At 40.2% G+C, this 26,358-nt stretch overlaps 1 protein-coding gene and 1 non-coding gene across 3 annotated transcripts; one reads left to right on the forward strand and one right to left on the reverse strand.

The window, feature by feature from the left end:
• The first annotated feature begins 17 nt into the window (after positions 1 to 17).
• Positions 18 to 25,247, forward strand: rorc (RAR-related orphan receptor C). Of its 2 annotated transcripts, XM_086113800.1 has the most exons (13): positions 18 to 712; positions 797 to 875; positions 5,651 to 5,677; positions 16,295 to 16,380; positions 16,868 to 17,009; positions 17,255 to 17,617; positions 18,736 to 18,837; positions 20,053 to 20,174; positions 21,606 to 21,738; positions 21,806 to 21,913; positions 21,991 to 22,101; positions 22,834 to 22,943; positions 23,044 to 25,247. In XM_086113800.1, exons 2-13 carry the CDS (start codon positions 824 to 826, stop codon positions 23,212 to 23,214), a joined length of 1,527 nt encoding a protein of 508 aa, XP_085969926.1. In that variant the 5' UTR covers positions 18 to 712; positions 797 to 823; the 3' UTR covers positions 23,215 to 25,247. The 2 variants fall into 2 exon arrangements, with proteins under 2 accessions (XP_085969926.1, XP_085969927.1); XM_086113801.1 differs by lacking the exons at positions 18 to 712; positions 797 to 875; positions 5,651 to 5,677 and adding an exon at positions 7,697 to 7,794.
• On the reverse strand, positions 5,082 to 5,163 carry trnas-uga (transfer RNA serine (anticodon UGA)). Its single transcript has one exon. It is a non-coding gene; the product is annotated as a tRNA-Ser (tRNA).
• Positions 25,248 to 26,358: the final 1,111 nt, after the last annotated feature.

Consider the following 26,358-nt stretch of genomic DNA (forward strand, 5'->3'; position numbering starts at 1 on the left):
CTCGAGAAAAACGCATAAATCTGGTCTCTTGTCCCTCAAAGCACCATTTGACACGTTTCTTGCAGTTAACTGTAGTATATAATTGACTGCACTTGTTGTTGTGTATTTGCAATCTTTTGGTTACCTTACGAAGGGGTCAAACAATTGGAATAGCTCCAGCAACGCTCAGTATGACGGACGCTATGCACTTTTACACCACTGCAAAGTACAACCACAGTAATAAACATTCACAAATATACAGTTTGGTCTGTATTAACACGTTAAATAAAATGTGATATGTAACGTCCATTTTGGATTATTGAGTGTGCCAAGCAACATGGGGATTATATTTCCTAACCGGCCCATTCCCAAACAGAACATGAGCCGCTGCCATTACGTAATAGTCATTGACGTAACTCGAGTCTTGCGGGCTCGGGACAGCGAGGGCGCGCTCGCTTGGAAGCACCCGAGAGAGGGAGGACTCCAGGGGAGTGACTTGTCCACGGGCCGGCGGTCCGACCAACCGCACTACCACCGCCCTCCACGTCGTGTCCTGCCCTCTTTGTTGGAATTACACGATTGATTTCAATTCTAAAGCGGACCGGGGCAAGTGGGGACTGGTCTAAACTATGGCCGTCGCGTGCCGGAACTTGCTGTGACGACAGGAAGTGGTCTGCAAATGGCAGCACGTTTTTTCAAAACGTCTGCGTCGGTTTGGCCGCTTGAACAACAGGTAACAAGACGATTTGGGCCAACTTGGAAATGTTTACTTCAACAATGGACAACAATTTGACAGTATGTTTGTGCGCATGCGCAGGCCTGACAGGTGTTCGCAGGGAAAGTGATGGATTATGAACAATGTGACGCGCCCCCTGCTGACAACTCCATCAAAAGAGGTACATTTGTTTTAACGATGATCCAAATGTATTTTTTTTTGTATTTACTGTTACACAAAGTATCCAGCACTGTATTTCCAGTGGCATGCCATGCATTTGATGCATGGGCCTTCAATGAGGATTTACCTAATTTAATTAATTTACCTCTAATTACCACCACTAGTAAATCACAAGGACAGCAAGACTATTCAAGCATAGCTACTGGATGGTTTTAAATAGTCCATCCATCCATTTTCTGCAGCGCTTGTCCTCTTCAGGGTCACAGGTGAGGTGGAGCCTATCCCAGCTGTGGTATGCCCCAGCAAATTAAGTCAAGTCAGATTTGTTTATGTCGCGACAATTCACAACAGAAGTTACCTCAAGTCACTTTACATTAGGATTGAACCATTAATCCAATTCAAATCAATATCACAATGTAGAAGAATGCAATTTTTTTAATTTGCAAAGGCTGCAATTTGGAAAACAAAAATTCAGTTTTATATTGGTCTGTCGCTAGGCTTTTTATATATACAGTATATATATACAGTAGTGTGTATATATATATATATATATATATATATATATATATATATGCACACACACACACACTCTCGTTCTCTCTAAATAAATTCATTTGTTAAGAAGTGCACACCACACGTTAACATGTAATTGTTTCAAGTTGAAGTGATGAAGCCACAGATCTGTTTGCATGATTCTTGCAATCCGATTTATGACTTACTGATTTATGCTCAAACCACGCTTGTTTGGTAGAATTTTGTGAAGTTTTAGTGAGCGCTTGAAAGACTGCAAGTCAATGTTTAGTCATTTAACAACTATAATATAATGTGATAAATAAACTGACTTCTATTTTAATTCATCGTTCAATTGCACTTACTTTCACAAAAGGTCTATGCTTTAAAACTAAAACATTTATGTATAATAAGGTTGTTAGCGTTTTTTTGTAATACACATCAATTTATTGCTTGTGTTTGTTAAACAATACTGTACATGTTAAGCAGACCTTTAAAAAATAATGGCATAATAAATCACAATAGCAATATTAAGGGGAGGAAAACAATCGCTGATTATATTTCAAAGTCGCTCAGCCGTACACATTGTGAAAGACTCATGAATACAGATTGACTCAATAAAAAAAAAGTTGAGTGCCCTGTTATATTTTATTTTGAAATTTCATGGGTTGAATGTTTTTGGGCTTGTTCTATCAGTTCCTTCTATTCTGTTTGAGAATTGCATGGTGGGCTTCATTGAATGCTCAGGTTGTGCCTCAGACATTAGCTTCCCGCAACAGTACGTCTGGTTCATCGCATCTTCATTCTCATCCACTTGGAGCCCTCTTCATCCCACTAACACACCTCGTCCCACTCGCTTTGTGTGAGTGGGTTAAAAATGGCAGTAATCTGGAGTAATCCATGGGGATTAGCCCTCATTTTGCTTTGGTTTTTTTACTCAATGGCTTTCTATTCCCAGCCTTGCTAAAATAAATCTGTGTTCCGTTGAGAAGAGACTACTTGTTTCTCTGCCATGGAAACAAGAGTTGCCCTGTTGGTGTGCAAAGGTGGCTCGGACAGTTTAATAAATAAAATTATATCAAAAAAAGTGGGGGCGGTGTTAATAGGTAATGGGAATATTAGATCCATTTTTATTGCAGTGGAACCTCTGAGGTCAAACAACTCATTCAACTTCATTTAGTTCAAATATTTTATCCATAAAAATGAAGCAATATTTTTCAGCGTCCAATTTTTACCATTGCAGGCAGTTTTTGGAGTTGAGTGGGGGGGTCAAAAGAGACAAATTCATTTCTTTGATGCTTTCTGAACTTCGTTCTCGTGATCTGAGGACTCAAGTGAAATTGTTTAAAATGCCTCAAAACTTTAGAGGTTCCATTGAATTATATTGTAGGGAAGTTTTTTGTTAGATTATGGGTCTCTTCAAAGTATGTGTGGTGAGTGTGGTTCTTCACCTACTTCATATGAGAAGTACAATGACGTTGTTGTGATTAAATGAGAGGCGGGGAAGCCATGTGATTACTCTCATAGTCATAGAAGAAAGGACTTGTGAATTAGATCAAGAAACATTTCTTTTTATAGTTTGGGGATGCAGAGCCAAATCTTAATAGTGCAAATGATGTTGATTTATTCTGGTGAAAGCAGAGTTTCAATGTGGTTGTTCAGTATTTCATAATGCTGCGAAGGCTTTTTTTAGGTGAGATCTGATGGTTTTGGTGGTTGATGTGGGTGCTATTTCATTTGCCTGCAATGCCTCCTAATGCTGTTGTTGTCAATTATGAGATGTGATGGAATCGTGGTGAAGGTGTAGGACCTGACTTCCGGTGGACTCTGCCCGGTGCAGGTTTAAAATCTGATTGCAGTGGTCTGGTGTTATTAGAGTCACATGTTCTGTTTTGTCTCAGTGAAGACTAGACAGAGTGTTCAAATCTCACTGTTGACCAGTGGCTTCACATAGGTAAATAAAATTAATTATCAATAACAAAATATTATTAAAGGTAATGTGAGCAAATTTGGTACTTCCAGAAGTGTGTGTCAAACTGGTTTCCAGTAAGTAGATCTCACTTTCTAAAAGGTTGGCTCCCCTGACGCAAAATGTTAGGAAACATACTGCAATTTTTGGAAAAAAAATATGCCCCAAACATTTCAAACTGAGATTCATCGAAGTGTTAAGTGTGTTTTTTTACTGTTTTGCATTTTGTTAACATTTTTTCTGATGCCAGCGCTGAGGTGTGTGTGTGTGTGTGTGTGTGCAAAGAAGATTGTAACGTCATTAATAAAAGAACCGAGTGTACACAACAAAGGCAGGTGTGGTGTCTTAAAGCGAAAAGCCTTAACTCTCAAGCACAGGTAGGAATCACTAAATAAGTTACCAAAAAAGACCTCTTCTAATACTGAAGTTGCTATGGTTCATAAAATGTGCATATTACTTATCCAAATATTAGACAAAACTAAAAATGAACAGTTAGCACTTGGAGCGCAATGAAAAAACTGAAGAAAAGACGTGCATGTGACGCTTCTGGGATTGAAAAATAAAAACAAAAAGATGCACTGTTGTTCAAGGAAAAAAGTTGCTGTTGTAGTCCAAACATTCCGGTATTTGTGTATGTCTTTAAAGTTAACGATGAATACACAATTTGTCATTTTAAAATGTTAACATGCAGCGGTTAGCTTTTTTACACTCAACAGCTGGCAATAGTAATAATGCATTATTGAAGGGTGATTAGATTACATTTCTTTTAGTTTACTGAAATCATTATACACAACAGTATTATTGTTATTTAAAACGTTAAATAAGATAAGAAAACCTTTATTGTCTCACAATGGAGAAATTTGCAATGTACAGGAGCAAAGTTCAGAGGGAAGAAGTAGAAAAGTGGAAAACAATTTGCATGCACAAAATAAAAAAAACTGTACCTAGTAGAGAATGCATTATAAAAATATGATATAAGCAGTATATTATTATTATTAAAGTACGTGATTTTAGCAAATTTGTGTGTATAAAACTGGTAGCCCTTCACACTAATCAGCAGACATAAAGTACCTTCACGTGCTTTAAAACAATTCAATACCTTTGGAACATTATGTTTCACGTTTTTCCGAGCTGCCACTGAACGCATCATGAGCAGTCGCCAATTCGACCCACTCACACACAGCAGCTAAGACATTTTCCTGAACGATGTGGAACACAGGATGCAGCATCGAACATAATAGAAAAGGCAAAACATTCTCACATTTTACAAATATACAGTTTGAGTAAGATAAAATAGTTCATGTGAATATATCCCGTAAGAGTTCATATGTGTGGGATGACTCGGGCAGTATCGTCCTGACTGTTGTGGCACACAGTTCTAAGTGGAAGAAAAAAGACGTATAGTTTTGAGGTTTGCCCTGCTGGTTCAAGAGTACCGGATTGTAAAATGCCGTTTTCCGTTTGAATGCATTGGGGTTATTATGAGTCTGTTCCCGTGGAGACTAATTTGTGGCAAATTCAATCTAAACTCTTGGTCCACTCACCGGGTTCAGAGGTCTTTCGTAGTTCGCTGTGTTGTTAATTTACACCGCAAGTGTCACGTTCGACGTTTAAGGGAAATAGACTGGTCAGCGACCTGTTAACTCTTGACGTAACCTTTGACTTATTGTAATGTGGTGGATTTATTCATAAATACTGTTTTGCCCAAAACGTACTCGACTGTTCATTCGCTGCGAGCAGGGTTCGAACCTGCGCGGGAAGATCCCATTGGATTTCAAGTCCAACGCCTTAACCACTCGGCCATCGCAGCAGATAGTAATATCAGCTCGTGAGCAAGGGAACATGAGCGCGTACGGTCCAATGGTTCTATGTGTCCTGATTAGTCTAAAATCGGTATTCTGATTAATATTGCTTCTGTGGAATAAGGATGAAGCAGATTAATTGCTCGCAGGCACTGCGATCCTGTACCGTCTTGTGCTGTCTGTTGTCGACTGAAACTGACATCAAGAGCTCTCGCGAACGTCAAGGCTTGCCTGTTTGGCACAATTTCTATATTTTGGATAATGAAGATCTTTCACTTTATATCTCACATTTGCTGCAGATACGTTTACAAACACCAGTAGGCAGATTTGACTGTTGAATTCAAGTGTACGCCTCAAGTGGGGCGCACATAAATACACTTACATAATATGCATGTTGTGTGTATTCTTTCGTGGTGAAAATCGCCATTAACACAACCTGAATAATTTACAGTGTTGAAATGTTGAGTAAACTAACTGTGTGTTTGTCTTTCACAGGAGCAGTGTCCAAGAAGACTCATTTGAGTAAGTGCAACTGCGTGTGCGCGTGCGTGCGTGTGAGGGCGTGTGTGCGTGTGCGTGTGTAAGTGCGTGCGTGCGTGCGTGTGTGTGCGTGTGGTAAAGACATTGCTGGTGCTTGTTCTAGATATTTTTGCATGCAATGTGGTTTACGTCTTTGGTTGGGAAAGTATCAATTGCACCTGCTTAGAAACTCACACAAAATAACGACACATTCAAACACTGGGGCGTCGTTGGAGTTGAGCCATTAGCAACACAGCGTGTGCATGGGCTGCACCTGTACTGCGATCCCCCCAACACACACATACAAACACACACACACACACAGCAGCAGCAGCAGCCTTGCTCAACACAGTGATAGCATCTCCAGTGGTACCAACTTTTTAAGTGGGTAACGCATCCACAACGCACCTGGATGCGTTATGAAAGACGAGATACTACATGTACCGTAGTATCCGTCACCACACGACTGTGTCAGGTGGAGCATTGGTTAAAATAAATTTAAAAAAACAACAACAATTTTATTTATATCAGGCCACTTCTGTGCAGCTGTAAAAAGAATGAATTTTGAGTGTGCCAAGCAACATGGGATTATGTTTATATTTTGGAGTTGTGTTCAGCAAAGAGCTGGGCTGTCATTGTGCATTTCATCCAGCTGCTTTTCATAGTTCCTTCTTAATGACAGTAAATGATGTGGACAGTGAACATGATGGATTTTGAGTTGACTTACGACTTGCTTGAACCAAGTAATGACTTGTCTCGACATGCTTTAAATTTGGTAGTGACTTGCCTTGCTTGATTTTTTTTTTCCACAGTAACTTGCGGCTTGCTTGAGACTTGAAGCGTTTGACTTGAGACTCACATGCCACTTGCACCTTTGTGACTTACTCCCACCTCAGCCGAATGGTATAGAAAACAGATGTAAGAATGAAAATCCAACAGAGGTTATCACCTTTAAAAGATTGTGCAAATGCTTTTGGCAAATGTTTCGGTGTCATCAGAGTTGAAAACTTGGGAAATAGTCATAGTTCAGCGATTTTGAGCTGTTACTGGTCATATTTTGGCAGGTTTGTAATTCCTGTTTCTTTTCCCATTCCCATTGGCTTACTCGGAATTTCTCTGTGAATCTACATTGACAATTTTTTCTCAAAGGTGTCTTTTATGTGCATTTTATTTTACACTTGTGTGGTAGTCAGTATTATTTAAGAATTGAGGTGGGAGCTCAATCAATGAGATGTTCATCACCTCTTGTCATTTTGTGTCTTAATTTTTTGAATGGATTATTATTAGACAGGCTTCATTTGTGCTCATACTTGTATGGTAAATTGCTTGTACAGTTAATTAAGGTTTTATGATGGCGCCTGTTAGAACATATTAAAATTACTAAAAGGGCATACAGTGCAAGAACAAGATTTTTAAAAACATGATTTTAAAAATACTTTGAAATACCTTAATCATAGCTATTTTTTAAAACCCGGATTTCAAAGCATTTACACTTTATCATTATGTTTTGAATTGTTATGCATTCATATTATTCACTCTGATAATAAAGGGCACCATCAAATTGGGGCATTTGTGGGAAACTTATTTTCTTTTCCACTGGATTTCTAAGGGAGGTGGCATCGCTACATTTTAGTGCAGTATTATTACTAACTGTGGAAGAATATATGTATCTTTTTAGGATTTTATAAGAGATGTTTCACCAACACATCTGTGCAGGGCAGTAGACTATTTTAAGAATGTGTCACTTTTTTCCCCTCTCAAACATCAATTTGAGTGAAACCGCAAAGGAAAAAAAAAAGCATTTTCAAGTGTGAGTGGGGTAAAGATAGGCGACAACAAAGCTTTGAGGAAAAAGTCCCCTTTTGAAAAGATTTGGGGGACAGTCCCATTTCTTTATCGTTGGTCTCTCATACGGACAAGAAAGATGGCGCCCCTCATCACCCTACACGCCCCCAACCCCCTTTGCAAATGATGTGCGCTGAGGCCGCAACATGTCCCCAACCTGTCTCACTCAATAGCTGGATGAGGTGGTGCCCGTCAAAGTCGTAGGGAGAGGACAAGTGAGTTTGTGAAAGTGCGACAAACGTCTGCGACAAGTGCAGGACTGAGGATGATGCGAGGTAGGCATCCAATTCTTTTGTAGTTTGCGGATGTGTGGGCAGGCGTGTGTGAAATGTAACATTTGATGTAATGTTCAGTAGAGCGGGTGAACACTTGGCTCCTGATTGGATCCGAGTTGGTTCATGAAGGATCCAGTCTGGCACTGGAGCAGTTTTGACAAGGCTTTCTCCGCTCTTGTCAACTCAAACTGCAGTGCCTGTTTGCGGTATTGATTTGTACACTTATCTAATACTCCAACTAAATTGTAATCTTCTCTTAATTCCACTTTTGACACATGTACTGTATGAGATCATCTTTATAATATTTTATCTGATCCTATCCAGCTCCATCTCCAAGAATTTTGTCTTCATTCAATAACGTGATGACAAAGTAAGACACCCTTACTTTGTCATCACGTTATTCTGTTGGGGCAATTTTTAACATGCCCTCCAATGGCGATACGACATTAATGAATTAAGCGTGCAACAATTGATTATTTATGATGATCACTTGTGGGTCAAATGTATTCATCTTGGTTTTCTGAGCACGCCGCATTGAGTACTCTCCAACCCACCAACTTAATACTTTTTTTCAGTTTTTTAAAAATCTGTGACTGTATATCCAGCAAGCACAAGTACTGTATGTACAGCAGGTAGAGCAGGTATGTTTAGTTGCCCCCCAAAAAAGAAGGAATTGTGAATTCACATTGTCATTCTCAATGTTACGTGAAATGACTTCATTTTACATCTGCCCTCAGTCTTGGCCGCACATCTTAAATCCATCCAAATCGACTTGATCTATATTATCCAACCATTTTCGATAGCACCTGTCTTTATGAGCGTCTAAAATCACAATAATATCCCATTAACGCTACCGTCCTTTCACACATTTCTAGAAACCTAATTCGATACGACCGTTCAACCGTGGCTTCAAAACAAACAAAAGTTATGTCTGAAGTCTTCCAATCAGCAAGGTGATTGTTTAAAAAATTCAAAAAATTATTGTGGTCATGGTGTTGGACGGAGAGCTGTTTCTAATATTTTGACTCTTATGTCACTAAATAAGCTCACCATAATCTTCAAAGTTTCTCTCAGTATGATGCTACGTTACTGCAATATCTACAACTCCAATAATAAATCTATTGTGAGATGAGTAACTCTCCGACAGGGTCTATGAAAAGCAAGTCGTATTTTCTGTGCCAACTCATCATTTGTGGTCTCATTAGTCGCCACCCGTTTTGCCCGGTGAATGTGCCGTTAACAAGTGGCAGAGGAGATGGTGATAATATTCGAATGTGTCAAGATTTAACAATGAGTGATGAAATCGAATATCGCATCCCAATGCACATAGATGGGGGAAAAAAATCAGTGAAGAGAAAATGAATTGCGAATGATGTGCGACATTTGGGGGATTCCTGCGTCTGTTCATCTAAAAGGGTTTCCTCTGTTGCGCTGCAGCGTCTTTATCAAAGTCTTCACATCAAAGCGCGCAGTCTGGCAGGTGACACATTTCTTCCAAAAATATGGCAAATGATAAACAAGCGTCGAGCTGATTCATACGCGTTTGTGAATGTCAAACCATTACGGCTTTCCAAATGGATCACTTCAAAGTAGATCAGATCTGATGCGATAAAGTTGTCTCGCAGCGTCATGTTGGGATGTTTTCTTGCATTGAATAGAATTGAAAAGAAAACTTTTTTGTTTGTTTGTATAGTTCTCCTGCATTGCTTCCCTGGTCCCCTGCACTCAGGTTCACATCCCCACACTCACAAGGCCAAGTCAAATGAAATTGCCCAACTCTTACAATAGCGTGATGGTGCACTTAGTTGAATTATTATCCATATAATTTCATTTTTTAAATAGGCTTTCCAGTTGGTTGAAAAAAAACAAACAAAGGTATTTAAATTTGATTTAAATATTGTCTGAACAGAATACCTCATATTAACTGAGGTCATAATGAACGCTGTAACACTTTAAAAAAGGCATTTAAATTCTTTTGAGATTGTGCACTTTCTATTGTCTATTTTTCAACTTAATGTGTTCTCAATCTTTTTGGGTCCAAGCACCTCTTACAGGGGTGACATTGTTTCAAGAACTCCCCCCCTAGATATTGCTAACCTGTGCACAGCTGAATGCCTGACTCATGGAACTAAATATTCATGAGGTGTTAAATAGGAATTTAACAAACTTCAATATTTATCCATTGTCACTGGCTAACGTTTCACAGCTCGGCTGCGGGCAGAGAGGGAAAGTTTACAAAAGCACAGTCAGTATTGCCAATCTCCAGTACAGTTTGCATATGTCTTTTATGCATAAAAAGAACAACTTTTTTGGTCCCTCAAATTTATCTCCTTATTGAGCTCTGTGAGGGGGAAAAAAAGTTGTTTTTTTGTCATAACTTATTTCAAGTGTTCCGTTTTTAAGACTCAACTCTTTTGAATGGTAAACTGCTTTCTATTGCTTGAAAAAAAATTGCATACGTGTGACAGCAAATCAAAATGTAAACAAAAACGCTACTTGTGTAGCAGGTAAATTATCCTTGAATTGATTGGTCATGCCTGCGGCCAACACGATTATTTTATATATGTATAGAAATATAATGTTTGTGTGTGGGTGTTTTTCTTTTTTGAATACTGGTACCAAAGACAAACATCCGTCACAGGAAAGTTGAGGTTTTTTTTTGTCCATTTACAGTGTGTAGCACAGACTGCTGACAAGTGATTTTTGTCTGAAGCAGATCTGTTTCGCCCACCCAACCCGATGCCCCCCACCCCCTGCCCCACACGCATGCAAGCACACACGCAAACCCCAGAGCGTTGTGCAAAAGTTGTGTGCGTGATATAATCTAGATTTCAGTTCCTTCCTTCTGTTGATATTCTATTAAGAAACTCCTCTGCTCAAGGAGCAGGCAATGCAGGTGAAAAGAAATCCAATGAATTCTGACGTTCTCTCTAAAATTGTGAGATCAAATGCCTCTATAAACAAAAATACATACAGATTCCTAAACAAGATTTGAAATATAAAACCATCTGTTAAAAAATACTCACAATCGCTCACATACAGGAACAGTGTTTGTTTTTTGAACATCATTCAAACTGCCCAAGTGAAAATTTGAATGTAGCTTTGAGTAAATTGTTTTGTATTCAATGCTTGTTTATTTAGTCAAAAGAACACATTGTCTTGAGTCGTACCTGAAAGCACGAATACGCCCCATTGGACCTCACTTTTGCCGATCTGACGTGTTGACATAACATTTATCAGTTACTGCGCAAAATCAGATCCACCCTTGTATGGAAAGTTGCTGGAAGGCTGTCGGCGCGGTGCGTGATTACAAATGTGTGAACAGTGAAAGGTTGTGGGTCACGGTGGATTTCCTGTTGTTTTGAGGTTGACAATCACAACTGAAATTGCGAAAAAGCAGAGGCCGCTGATCGAGACCGCTCTTTCCTTCGTTTGGCTCATCCTGCACCCCCCAAAACGTGTTGTCAACACTGCAATTTTGACCACAGTGTTTTATAACAAAGACATGAAAGAATGATTAGGTTGTATTTATTCTACTTGAAGGAGAAGTTGTTTACATTCTTTCCTAGTGCACCACCACTGTGTATACATGGGAGAGTGTATTACAAAGCATTTTGCCCCTCCCGATCACAAACAACAAACGGCAAATGACTTTATGTTTTATAAGACCATAATGTGGTCTGAGGTGTGTTTAGAGTAAATTTGTCTGCAAGGGCCCGACATTAAGTATGAATCGTCTTCAATATTTATGACTGAAAATCATCAGGTGGGGAATGCAGAAAACTCCTGAGTCATTATTCTAAGATCTACGTTGTGAAACGTACTGTAGCTGATCAAGAAGAGTCCTGGCTGAGGAACAAGGATGCAGGTGTAAATAAAAAAACATGTCCTACCTATGCTGCTAGGAGAACTATTCAGTAAAGGGCTTTGTTACAGATGTAGTTGTGGTGATAGCGCTGCATCCATGTATTGTATTGTATTGTATAATAACACCAGCCATTAGCTTAATTTGAGAATTCAGTTCCAGCTCACTCCGTCTGCCATAAAGTTCACTTTCTCGACCTCCCCAGGATTTTTTTCCACACTCTTTTCTTTTTTTTTCCAATTCGGAATTTTTCCGTAAAAAAATGTCTAAAAACCAGCATCATTCCCTCCTCCCGCTTCCTCTTCCGTGTTGTGTCTTAGTGTACACTAGTTGACAAGTTCTTATTCTTCCTTTTCTTCTTCTTTCTTTTTTATAGTGATTGGCCAATACTTTTAGTGCATTCCCACCACCACCACCTTCTTTTGCATGCTAGAAGGCCCTCATTAGCACGCTAAAGTAGGTCTTCTCAACTAATGTGTGATGTCTCGCTAGTTTAGCATACGGCTTCCGCCACTACAAGGATTTACTATTTTGAGCACCAAAAGGCGCACTATCCAATTACTGTTGTACCTTTGGCCACAATGTGATGCGGGATTCTGGTTAAAGTAAGTCATTTTAAACTAAAAAGGAAATCATTTTCGCAGTTAGAAGCTGAAAATTCTAATCCAACCACAACTCATTCACTGCTGTCAACGCGATGTGTGTGTGGGTGTGTCTGTGTATATATGCATGTGTGTGCGTGCGTGTGTGTGTGTGTGTGCGCATATGTTGCACTTGAGTATAAGTCACAGGACCAGCCAAACTGAAAGAGCGTGGCCTATAGTTCAAAAAACCCTGACACTAAAACATTCAACTAACAAATTCTCATACTTAATCTTAAAATAATAAACCTTTGTTAGAATGTTGCATGAATTGTTTTCATACATTTTGTCCGGCACTCGAATGAATTGAAAAAAAAAAAACCTCAATGACCCATGACAGTGAAATTGTTCATCACAATCTGATTGTAGGTTGTCCCTCTGTTGGTCTCGTCGGTGATAAGGGTGATAAGTATGGCACCAGGAAAGAAGGGCACACACTGACACACTAACACGTAGACACCCTGACACAGTTTGACACAAGCAGGAGACAAATCAACAAAAATGCTTGTCTTCTTTTGCATTCGCCGCAGGAGGAACAATGTCAGTCAGAATCGATTAAAAAAAATGCTGTCAGACAAGTCTGCACGCTTTGTTTTCTGTTTTTCATTACTGACACTGTCAATCCTTCTTGCAGAGATGAGAAAAACTCAGCTTTGCTCATCAATCATTTATTTCCACAATTTCTTTTGGTGTGTGTGTGTGTGTGTGTGTGTGTGTGTGTGTGTGTGTGTGTGTGTGTGTGTGTGTGTGCGTGTGTGTGTGTGTGTGTGTGTGTGTGTGTGTGTGTGCGTGTGCGTGTGCGTGTGCGTGTGCGTGCGCGTGCGCGTGCGTGTGTGTGTGTGTGTGTGTGTGTGTGTGTAAAGCAACAGAACTGACCCAGATGAAACAGCTAATTGAGGTTAGGAGTGTTTAGGGGCAAAGGGGGGGATGGCCATTACTGGCAATGATGGTGCGAGAGAGCATTACTGGCAGCCATGTCCTTGATGAGCGAGACAGAGAAGGATTTGGCTGAGAAAGACACAACTTGAGAATTTAGTCAACTACTTGAAAAGACTTTGAGGTTTCACACCCCCACACTTGTCGCCTCTCTCCATTTGTACAAATTCTACCTCCACACAAGTCAAGTCAAGTCAAGTCAACAGTATTTATAGAGCACTTTCAAACAGCCATCGCTGCATACAAAGTGCTGTACATGGAGCAATTTAACATGCACAATAAACAGTAAGACAAATCGGTAATAAAGGCGGTAGAAAGCACCAAACAGTAAAACCAAGAACAAATCTAAGTCATGCTGAGTCGAATGCCAAAGAATACAAGTGAGTTTTGAGGAGGGTTTTGAAGATGGGCAGCGAGGAGGCTTGCCGAATGTTTAGTGGGAGGTCATTCCAGAGAGAGGGACCAGCAACAGAAAAGGCTCGATCCCCTCTGAGCCTCAGTTTAGTTCTTGGTATTTCTAATAAAGTCTGGTCCACAGACCTGAGGCGCCGGGCAGGTGTGTAGGGGCGGATGAGCTCAGAGAGGTAAGGTGGCGCGAGATCATTCAGAGATTTGAAAACAAATAAGAGGATCTTGAAAATAACTCTAAAATGAATGGGGAGCCAGTGAAGGGATGCCAGAGTAGGAGTTATGTGCTCCCTCTTACGAGTACCAGTCAAGAGGCGAGCGGCGGCATTCTGGACCAGCTGAAGGCGCTTAATGGAGGACTGGCTGACTCCAAAGTAAAGGGCATTGCAGTAATCGAGCCGGGATGTGACAAAGGCATGAATTACCATCTCAAAGTGTTCATGTGAGAGGAGAGGTTTTATTTTGGCCAGCTGTCTAAGGTGAAAGAAGCTGGATTTAACAACGGCACCAATTTGCCGATCGAGTTTGAAATCACTGTCCAGTTTAAGGCCCAAGTTTGAGACTGTTGACTTAAGATAAGGAGACAGGGGGCCCAAGTCTACAGGATGGAATGTACAAGGGCCACTGGGACCAAACAATATCACCTCTGTCTTCTTTTCATTGAATCTCAAGAAATTTTGTGCCATCCAGGTTTTGATTTCTTCCAGACAGGATAGGAGTGGCCTTAATGAGAAGGCGTCTTTCTTGCTCAGTGGGACATAGATCTGGCAGTCATCTGCATAGCAGTGGAAGGGAATACCATGTTTCCTTAAGATGGAACCCAATGGGAGCAGATACAGCGAGAACAGCAGAGGCCCCAGAATTGAGCCCTGTGGAACACCACATGACAGGGGAGCAGTGCGTGACTCAGAGCAGCCAAGGCTGACACAGAAGGTTCTGTCAGCTAAATAGGACCTAAACCACTCAAGAGCACTGCCGCCAATGCCCACCAAGTGCTGCAAACGAGACAGCAGAATACTGTGATCCACTGTATCAAATGCTGCAGTTAAGTCCAATAAAACTAGACACACGTGGTCTCCAGAGTCATTTGCCAGGAGGATGTCATTAGAAACGCGTAACAGGGCTGACTCCGTGCTATGCATCGTCTTGAAACCTGACTGGAAGACCTCCAAGATGTTATGTTCATCCAAGAAAATTTTCAACTGCATGTGCACGACTTTTTCCAGAATTTTGGAAATGAAAGGCAGCTTGGAAATGGGCCTGAAACTTGACAGCACATCTGGATCAAGGCCAGCTTTCTTGATCAAGGGTTGGACCACAGCATGTTTAAACTGTTGGGGAACTACACCAGAAGAGAGGCTGCTGTTGATGATATCCAAGACTGATGCGCCAACACTCGGGAGAACCTCCTGAAAGAAGTGCGGGGGAAGAGAGTCGCAAGGGGAGCCAGATGGCTTTGTCTGGCGAACTACATCCTCCAAAAGCGCCAAGGACACAGTTTCAAAAGAATTTAGCACAGCTGAACATGGAACATGGACAGAGGGGTCAGATGCGGTATTTGAGACCGGAGTCCTAGCTGTAGAGACCTTACCAATGAAAAACTGAAGGAATCTGTTGCACATCTCGGGTGAAGAATCCGAGCAAGTAGGCAGAGGGGGTTTGAGTACAGAATCTATTGTTTTAAATAGTACGCGTGGGTTGTGACAAGACAGCCACCTCGATTTGATGGCATTTTTGTCATTATTCGTGATAGTGTAATGGAAACTAGCTCCTCCTTTCACATCACTTGATTTCGAGGGGGAAGTACATTGCCTGCTCTCAGAGTGGGAATTCAACTTTGAAAATATATTTTTTTAAAGGATCAGCTCATCACAACATACATGTTAGCTGTTTAGTTTCATTTTATGTATTTAATTTCCGGTGGCACGTCTGTCGACTGGTTAGCAAGTCCACCTCACGGTGCAGAGGTGAAGGGTTTGATTTCGGGTCCGGCCTTCCTGTATGGAGTTTTGCATGTTCTCCCCGTGCCTGCGTGGGTTTTCTCCGGGTACTCCGGTTTCCGAACACATGCGTGGCAGGTTAATGGAACATCCTAAATTGTCCCTGCTTGTGAGTGTGAGCATGAATGATTGTTTGTCTATGTGTGCCTTGCGATGGGCTGGCACCCGGTTCAGGGTGTCTCCAAAGACAGCTGGGATAGGTTCCAGCACGCCCGCGACCCTAGTGAGGAAAAGCGGATTAGAAAATGGATGGATGGATACAGTTGTATATAGAATACAGAAGTAATGTATATATACTGTATTTCTTGATTTGTACAGCCAAAATGTTACTATTTATCTTCAGTTACGACTGGAATGTCCTCTTCTTTGATGGATCATCCACTGTACATAGTTTTTACACTCTTTACAGCATATGACTACACATTCAGTACCTCTGTCAAGATTTTGAAGTGTTTTTAGTTTTGAGTGCATTGCAACATTTTTTTCTTTTTTTTGCACTCTGCATATCGCCTGAAATGTTAACCATAATTGAATGCCTAACGTTTTGCTTGATTTCTAATGACATTGTCATGCGAGCAGATTGTTGAATTCTATGTCCCATTGCTGCTGTATTAAAGTACGTTAACAAAAAACATTTTGTGTCTATTCAGCTCAGATTGAAGTTATCCCTTGCAAGATCTGCGGTGATAAGTCCTCTGGAGTTCATTATGGAGTCATTACATGTGAAGGCTGCAAGGTGAGACAAACACAGGAGAAATTTGACATTTTAATTGCTTGTGTGCAAACAATAGCCTCTAAAGCGACTGCTTCAAATCATTAAAAAAAAAAAGTTCATGAATTACATGGATCTGAAACAAAGGGTTAACACATATCCAATGCAAATGGGAACTATTCACAGTGCTTCCGATTTCCACATTTTATGTTATCGGTTTATCCAAAGCGCGAATAAATTCATTTTTGCTAATAATAATTGCAAATAATAATAGTGTTAATTTCATACTGTTTTAAGTGATAAAAATAAAAAGATAACATTTTTTAATCTAATTTGGAATAATGCTTTGTCACACAATGCCAAAATATAAAAATACTCTAAATGCACCATATAGGCAGACAACAGTCTTTTTAGAAAGAGTAGCACATATAAAACACACATTACAATTCAGGTTTGAGGAAACGATGCTAATAATCCCTCTTCGTCTGTGGCCAAACTCTTTATGCCTCAGGGATTTTTCCGACGTAGCCAGCTGCCCACGGTGTCCTACTCCTGTTCCAGGCAGAGTAATTGTACCATCGACCGGTCCAGCCGCAATCGCTGTCAACACTGCCGTCTGCAAAAGTGCTTGGCCCTGGGCATGAGCAAAGACGGTAAAGCATATACCCTTTACACTTTATTTGGATTTGAACTCTACGAAAGAGACTTCTTTTTGTTTCCTTGAAAGCGAGGGTTAGAAGAGGCGCTAAGGAAAACTTAACAAGTGGGAAGGCTAAAAGAATATTTTTGATACAAATTCGGTCTCTCTCGATCGGCATTTTTCACTTATTACCGATGAGTCCGGAACATATCCCAGGCAACAAACGCTAGCTTACTAAATGTTTACGGTCCCCTTCAGCTGTGAAGTTTGGTCGGATGTCCAAGCACCAGCGGGATGCTCTCATTGCTGAGGTTGAGCGTCACAGACTACAGCAGCAGCAGCAGCAGCAGCAGCAGCTCCAAGTGGACGCCCACTCAGGCTTGCCCTACCACACCAAGGAGCGCCAAGACTGTTCCCCACAGCTCCCTCAGCCCATGACTTCAGCCTACACCTACTCGGGCGATTCTGAGCCGTTGTCTTTCACTTCTGATGCTCACCCCTACCTACTGTACTCCTCCAACCAGCCGCAAGTGTCCGATCTGATTTACAGAAGCTCCGGCGTCTCGCCCTCATCCAGAGCCCACCCGAGGGTAGGCACCAGTGGACATGCTGATTTGAGAGGTGATGCCCTCCACTATGAACACACTCAATGTTATTGTCTTCATTGGCTGTTTTCTGAATCAACCATTCTTTTCCGACTGTCTAATCACTTTCAAGCAATACCCGGGCACACCGTTAACTAGGTCATTGCTGTTGCATAATTACACGATACCGGATTAATATGGTTTACGTTCCCTGTTAAATATATTTTTAAAAGTAAGTGATAATAGAATTCTATCATTTAAAGTTGAGTGATTTAAAAACAACAAATTGTAATGTGTACTGTATTAAGGAAGATATCACTCTATAATGTTGTTCATTATAAAATCATAACGTCATTAAATAAAATGGAAAGAATGAAACAGTTTGGGTATTACGATTAAGTCATTGTGATAGGACTGCACCTTCTGGTGTGCACATTTTGGCCCCCTGGGGGCAGCATAGCACAGACCTGCGGAGATACATCTACCGGTACATGGAGATCGAGGAGCGGGTCACAACTCCTTGAGCTGCAGTATTATTTGACAGAGAATAAAGACTACAGTAGCTGCCTGTGAATATTGTTATATTCTCTGTCTACTTGAATTATTCCATTCTTTGTGTTTAATTGTTGCTTAAAAGGTAAAAATAACCCAGCACAGATGATATTCGTCAACCCGTCTCTTGTGTTTTGCATTGTTTATTAGCATTTAGCTAAGCGGATTTTCCTAAGGCAAAAGCTATGTGGTTCTTATAGATACACAACACATAATTCCCTTTGTTCTATGTTTAGTTTGACAACAAACATCAACTGTGAGTGGCTTTCAACTGCCCGAAGCCTCTTTTTGATGAATTGTTCAATATTTGCCAAACTGCTGCTTGTTGTGAAAAGAGCTGTCGCCACACGTCACGCATTCAATCAATACCACGGAAGACGGCAAATGCTTTTTTTTTTTTGTATTTATCATGTGATGTACTGTATTTGTTTTTCTCGTGAGCATTATCGTTCACTACTTTTCTGTTGCATTGTGGGCACCGATATTCACGTCTCATTCGAACCACTCTACAAAATGGCAAACTCGCCAGATAGTGAATGGATAAGGAGTGATTATGAACATAGTACCGTCTTAATCGTCTCCATTCTCTCATCCCCACATTAGGATTGGAATCCAGACAGTCCTCACATGACCCAATGGCAATTCATCCCTATAATCCACCCGAGGATCCTCGCGGGCCCTATCCTCACTCTCTGCGCAATATAGGTGAACTAACAGGACAGCTTGGAGGAATGTTTTCCGGGCTGAGAGCAAATACATGTTGTAACTTTGGTGTGATTAGTAAACGCATGTTATTTCCGTGGTACGGTGGCTGAGCAGTCTAAATTGCGGGACTAAGTTTCCACTTTCTTTGGAGGCAGGGGTTCAAATCCACCTCCTGCCTCTACCGTAGTCAATTTCCTTCACAGATCAATAAAATATCCAAAGGAAACCCATGTACAGTTTAACTGTATAAGCCCCCTCCCTGCCCATCTTTAAAACCCGTTTTAAAACTACTTTTAATTCTTTGGCTTTTGACCCAGCATGAGACTTGATTTGTAGTTTGACTGTTTTTGTGCTTTCTACCGTCTTTGTTATGAATTTATTGTTTTAGGAATTATTTTGCTCCATGTACATCACTCTGTATACAGTGATGGTTGTTTTAAAGTGCTCTATAAATACAGTTGAGTTGAGTTAATAAGCTAAAAATATTTATTGAATGAATTTTCACAGTGTGACAGTCTCGATAAAGTGCTGCATGTAAAGCTGAACATACAAAAAGATGAACAATTCATGGAACAAAACGAGCTTCTACAAGAACAAATTTAGTATCAAGTCAGGGTTATTAACAGAGAAATAACTCGTGATTAGATATTATACAGCAAGAAAAAAAGAAGGCACTCTAAAATAACTGATGAGAAAAATGAATACATTTAATCAATAACAAATAAAAGGATGTTTTCAAATTAAAGTTTCAATGATGGCAAAATAAAATCTGACAGAAATTAGAGACTAATGATCTGCAAATATGACAATTGCTTTCGCGATCTTCATGTTTGTGCGAGAAGCCGTTTGTGCCCATTTTCTCAAAATAACTACTCGATGCCCCGTTTCTAAATGCCAAATGAAATCTGCATTGTACTTTTGTAAGAATTTTGTCTTTTGGCAAGGTTTGGCATGAATTTTTTTGTCATTTTTTTTCTTTATTAACAATGTTGCCATAACTTTCGAATGGCTGGCTTTTGAAGAACTGGTTTATGCATCACTTCCTCTGGTGGGAGGCATGATTGTAGTTGCACCTCTCATATATAACTGGATAGTCAATTATATTTCCGATGTCTCACCTATGCAGCCCCCAAAACTGAAAAATATGTTGAAGAATCACTGCTCAAAGCGATAATGTCCACATCATCTTTCTGATAACTTTTCCTATTTGCTCAGATGAACTATGTGACAGCATCGTGCGCTCCAACAAAGACACCTGCCAGTACCGAGCAGAGGAGCTTCAGGCGCTCAAGTGGAAAATGTTCAGCAGGGAGGAGATCCAAGCCTACCAGAGCAAAGTAACTCCCACTCACATGCCTACACTCTTCTTGTGTTCACGCGAAGGGCTCTCTCAAAGCAAGATGCTGCCTTTCAAAACGCTAGAGACCGCGGCTACTGTTCTGTTTGATCAACCAAACAGGAAACTGAGAAAACATGAAATTCAGATTGTTCACCCCCTCTTCTTCCCTTCCTCTCTCACTTGCTTACTAGAATGACATGCAACTCCACCAAAGCTCAACTATTATTGGAGGTTAAAAAAGTGGGTCCCCATAGTGGTGCTTGCCCACGTTTTTTGAATAATCAGAATAATCAGGCCATTACCAGATAAATAACTAACTCACTAACTAACATTTAAATACAGCGGCACCTCGATTTACGAAATTAATTGGTTCTGGAAGAAATTTCTAGAAAATGTTGTAAGTAGAGACGCATTTTCCATGTAAATGCCCAAGACACCCCCCCCCCCCCCCAAATTCAGACATAAATGTTTTCTAAAGCACAAAAATGTATGAAAATATGTAACAAAAACATGCTACAATTAGATGATTGCACAATAAATGAGAGTTGCGCATAATGTAAAAAAAAACAAAGAGTAGAGTAAAGAATAAAAATGATGGTCTTTTAACTTTTAACTGCGTCCTCATCGTTTTTTTGCCCTCTTTAATCCATGTTCTCTCTCTGTAGTGGTTTTTGCCTAGCGTTTTGTAAGGAACTGATCCAAGGACGTTTGCTTTTATCAGCTTTTAACAATCCTTCGAAAATGTCCAAGGCAAACATCAGCATAGTGAGCGATCTCCGACTGGTGAACATTTTTTCTGGGTGATTGACATTCACGTAAAACTATCGGAACCCTTTATGGCCCGAGTGGCGAATGACGAGGACGCTGCATAGACGCATTCTTTCTATCGACAGATATAGTGTAGATTCTACACACTTGACGGAGAATAAAGACTACCGTATTGTTTTGTGTTTTTTGTTATTGTAAAGTGTCCTTGGGTGTCTTGAAAGGCGCTTATAAATAAAATCTATTATTATTATTATTATTATTACAGTATATGTAGTCTTTTTTCTCTGACTCTCTCTCTCTCTCTACACGCAAGTCCCCAAAAAGTCCGCAAACGGTCCGTTAATATTAATATTTATCTTTGGCTAAGGCAAACCATTATGCAATGAGAAGCATTTATCCTGAGCTTTCTTTTTTCTTCTTAAAAAGGTAGATACGTCCTTTTCTTTTGGCGCCATTACGCTGGGTTCATTCGGGATGAGCATTTTTGAGTACAATACACTTCCTCAACTATGGAGGAAATAAATGATCAATAATTCTGTGAATTAAATGTTTTTAAATGCATACTTTTGCCAGGTACTGTTTATATTTAAACAAATCAAACTCAGCTTCGGTATTACAGTCATGGCTGGGACTTAATATGAATCACATTTGTTGACTTCAGTCAGTGGATGAGATGTGGCAGCACTGTGCCATCCGGCTGACCGATGCCGTGCAGTACGTTGTGGAGTTCGCAAAACACATCCCCGGATTCAGTTTCCTCAGTCAGAACGACCAGATCGCCCTTCTCAAAACCGGTGAGTTCACTTTCCCTTCACGCCACTTCAAATCTGAATACAACTGTGAGTCTTCCTTTTACCTCAGGTTCTTTGGAGGTTGTTCTGGTGAGGATGAGCCGCTTCTTCAACACAGAGAACAACACCGTCTTCTTTGATGGCAAATTTGCAGGAACTGAAGTCTTCAAGTCTTTGGGTGAGGCCTCTTCTACACGAACGGACTCTTGAAATCTTTGGGCCACTCAATGACACGTCCCGGCTTTTCTCTTGCAGCATGTGGCGACTTAATAACCGCGGTGTTCGACTTTGCTCACAGCATGTGTGCTTTAAGGCTCACCGATCAGCAGGTGGCTCTCTTCAGTGCTCTGGTCTTGATCAATGCAGGTTGGATTCACTCATCCAGTTTTGTATTTATCACTGGCATTAAATCAACTGGACACCTCATTAGGTAGAGTTGAGAATTTCAAACGCAAAAGCTGGCAAGCGCCATTTAGACAAACTGTGCAATCAAGCCCTCTTTAAAAAAAAGAATGAATTAATCTGCATTTCAATAAACGATATCAGATGTATTATACATAAATTTTTCGTCTTGTAAGTTAGACTTGTGGTAAATATATTGTGTTAAATAAAGCTGTGGGGGGGGGGGGGTAAAAATTGCATTCTACGACATTGCAATGATTAATTTGATTAATTGTTTGGCTGTACTTAAGATTAAGCGGTTTTTTTTTTTTACTCAATTCACAAAAAAAAAAGAGATGCCAGTTTTTATGTTTCAACTCTTCAGTTCAATGTGGTCCCAAAATAGGATACGTACATTTCTTATTAGTTTTAATTGGCAATTTCAGGGAGGGATAATTTTTCAATATTTTTTTAATAGTTGCAGATTGCTGTGGTGCACATGCACTGCAACAACCTCAATTGTGCATTCATTACTCAGTGCAATTTCATTATTACCGGTACCTGTTGGTAGGAGATTTGGATTATGATGTTCCCGTGTTGCCCCCGTGTGGTTGATTTTTGACATTGTCAAATTGACATGGCGCGTAACGAACCAGCACAAACTCTGGGGTGACTTTATTATGTTATGATATGACTTTGTTGTTTATTTCTGTGCAGATCGTCCATGTCTGGAAGACAGAGGAAAGGTGCAGCGAGTGCAAAGAAGTGTGGTGTTAGGTCTCACGCACATTCTACACAAAGACAACCGGGACAGTGCAATGCACAAGGTTCACCGTAGACCACTTACTGTATATACGGTAAAATAGAAGGCTGGCTAAAATGCACAGTAATAATTGATCTGTTTATTTATTTCTGTATTTATCGCAGCTGTACCAGAGGATGTCCGTGTTACGTTCACTCTGCAGTCTACATATGGAGAAGCTGCGCTGGTTCAGTCAGCGTTACCCGCTCACCGCCAACTCTCTTTTCCCGCCGCTCTACAAAGAGCTGTTTGCTTCCGAGGCAGAATTGATGCTGCTGCCGGGAACCACACACTGATGACACTCAAGAGAGCGCGCATACACGTACACACACGTACACACACACACACACACACATTTTGTGAGATCCAATACAATATCACTGTATCATGAACTATGCAAATATAGTACATGTGGCTCAGGTTACAACCTGGGTTGGTCGACAGTCAATTGCAGGGCAGGAAAATAGCCATTCACACTCACATTCACATCTTTGAACAATTTCGGGTCTTCAATTAACATAACACACATGTTTTAGGAAGTAGGAGGATGCTGGATTAAGCTCGACAAAACCCACACAAACACAGCAAGAACGTCACACAGGAAGGCCGGAGCCGGGATTCGAACACCTCAGAACTGTGAGGCGCACGCGCTAACCACAGGCTGCTCTCAAACTTTCATATTTCTCCAAAAAGTGTCCGGCGGTTCTGTTTTCTCAAATTCCCTTTGTAGCATTATTTTTAAAATAGAAATGCCTGACATCTTATTTAATTTAGCTTTTTTTATAGCCACTCAGCAAAGCAAAATCATACAAATGCAGCTAAGAGTCTTGGACTTCCACTAACATCTCATGCGAAACTGAGCTCCTCCCTGACAAAGTTAAGTCAGAATGCATCACTCAAACATTACATACTAGTTGCTACTTTCCTCTCAGCCAGTGCATTGGCAGCGTCTTTTGGCATTTTAGGACATCACAGAAAGAGCAGAAAAACGGCAAATAAGGATACATAGTATTTTTTCAACTTTACAACAGAGATATTTTTGGCATTGGGGGGGGTTACAGCATATATATATATATATATATATATATATATATACTGTATATACATATGTCTGATCAAAAAAAAACTCACAAAAAGTGTCAATAAAATCTGAGCATTACTATCATTTTGGTTCAGGCAAAAGGAGTGAAATGTATTGGATCGCATACGTTTGTCTGGGTGTATATTTTTGTGACAGAATCTATTTTTATATTGTGGAATCATAGGAGTCGCCACAACTTGAAAGAACACATCACTCAGATAATTCTGTATTTTGATAGCTAAACTATTTTTGAATTATTCCTGAATTTCTTTCTTGGGAATGTTATTTCTGAAGATGTACATTGTGTTATAAGACTGTGTCAGCTTGCAGTGTGACGTGATCCAGTTGCAACCCTCATTGTTTTCCTCTCTGTAGGGCTTTGATAAACTTGACTAGATACTATTTTTTTATCTTACAGCCTACAGAACTTCCATCACATTCACTCAGCATATTCAACAGGGTGCTGAAAATGTTGTGAAGCAAAATGATTATTACAAACGTGTCACGTGAACTTGAACTGAACGTTTATTGTGTTGTCTTGCAAAGCTTAGGCTTCTATTGCTTGTGGCATTAATTGTAGAATAATACAGCAATTTATCATGCATAAGCTTAAGATTAACGTCTGTCAACTTGAAGTGAGTAAAATGCTGACACTGCAAGCGCAAGGAAATGTGTCAACCACTTCTCTATTTTGAAGGTTTAGAAATAAAAATGTTGGAAATGTTGATCCAAGGGCGACTCCATGCTCTTACGGCACTTGAAGACAGATATGCTGTATTGGTTGGCATCTTAGCTCTGACTATCACAGACTTGGCATTGCATTGAACAAAAGCTGTACTGGAAGTGGTCTCTCCAAATGTTGTCATGTAGACAAAACAAAGGCCGCCAGAGCAATTGAAAGTTAGATGGCGATGAGTCAGGAGGATATGATTAAGAGGAGGCTGACACATCGCACAGCTGCTTTTTATCTGCAATAAGCAATTTTTTTTATTGTGGCGTTACTTTGGCAACGAATACAGCTTAGCACAGATAGCACAGAGGAATTCTATTTTAAAATGTCATTCAATGGGCTTTATTGATTTACTTTTTTATGCTCCTTCTGTGGAAATATTTTTGTTGAGAATTTCTGTTATAATGAACTGTGCAAATAAATCCTTACAATCAAATTTAAAAAATGTTAAGCAACTTTTTGCAGTAAGAAGCAATGTACTCACTTGCACAAGGGACATGTTTGTGGATCTGTATATGGATATACCGGAGTGGATATAAAAAGTCTACACACCCCTGGACAAATGCTAGTTTCTGTGAAACCACGATGTTGACAAAAAAACATTAATCTGACCTACTTGGTTAACACAAGTGATTTTTTTTGAAGAAATATTTTCAAGAAGGGAAGTACAAACAAAAAAATGAGACAATGTGGTTGCAGAAATGTCAAGTCAAGTCAACAGTATTTATAGAGCACTTTCAAACAGCCATCGCTGCATACAAAGTGCAGTACATGGAGCAATTTAACATGCACAATAAACAGTAAGACAAATCGGTAATAAAGGCGGTAGAAAGCACCAAACAGTAAAACCAAGAACAAATCTAAGTCATGCTGAGTCGAATGCCAAAGAATACAAGTGAGTTTTGAGGAGGGTTTTGAAGATGGGCAGCGAGGAGGCTTGCCGAATGTTTAGTGGGAGGTCATTCCAGAGAGAGGGACCAGCAACAGAAAAGGCTCGATCCCCTCTGAGCCTCAATGTGCACACCCTCACAACTGCAATATGGCTGTTTTCAGAATTAACCAATCAAATTCACACATTAAATAAGAGTCAGCGCCCATATAGAGTTCAGCTGTTCTTGTAGGTTTTCTTGAGGGGTTTTTTTTTGGGCTCCAAAAAGCCTGAAGGTGTTGTGCTCACTGCGCATACCGTGTTAACTTCTCTAGCTCAGATTATTAGTATGTATGTGTCCTCTTCAAAGTTAAACACAATTCATGAGACTTTAGGAGTTCATGTAAATTAAGTAAGTAATCAAACAACATTCTTTAAAAGTTGCAGTCAACAAACCACAGAGCACGACTCAGAGCTGCTCTCGTTTGTTTTTTTTAAAACATGGCGAGAAGGAGGGACCGTGCAGAGATCGCACTTATTTCTCCGAGTGGAATCTGGGAGGCCACAGTAACCCCGGGCTCACGATAAGAAGGAATTTAAAGGCCTCGAAAAAACGTCTTGAAGCATTGGGATAAAAAGTGTACACAGCCGTGTTCAAAAGCCAGGTTTTTGTGACAAATAAAAACAGACCAAAGATAAATCATGGCAAAACTTTTTCCGCCGTTAATTTTACCTGTAACTTTTACACTTGAATAAAAATG

This window comes from Hippocampus guttulatus, chromosome 6 (genome assembly GCF_054856545.1).
Source record: "Hippocampus guttulatus isolate MCC_2025c chromosome 6, RoL_Hgut_1.0, whole genome shotgun sequence".
NCBI classification, from domain to species: domain Eukaryota; kingdom Metazoa; phylum Chordata; class Actinopteri; order Syngnathiformes; family Syngnathidae; genus Hippocampus; species Hippocampus guttulatus.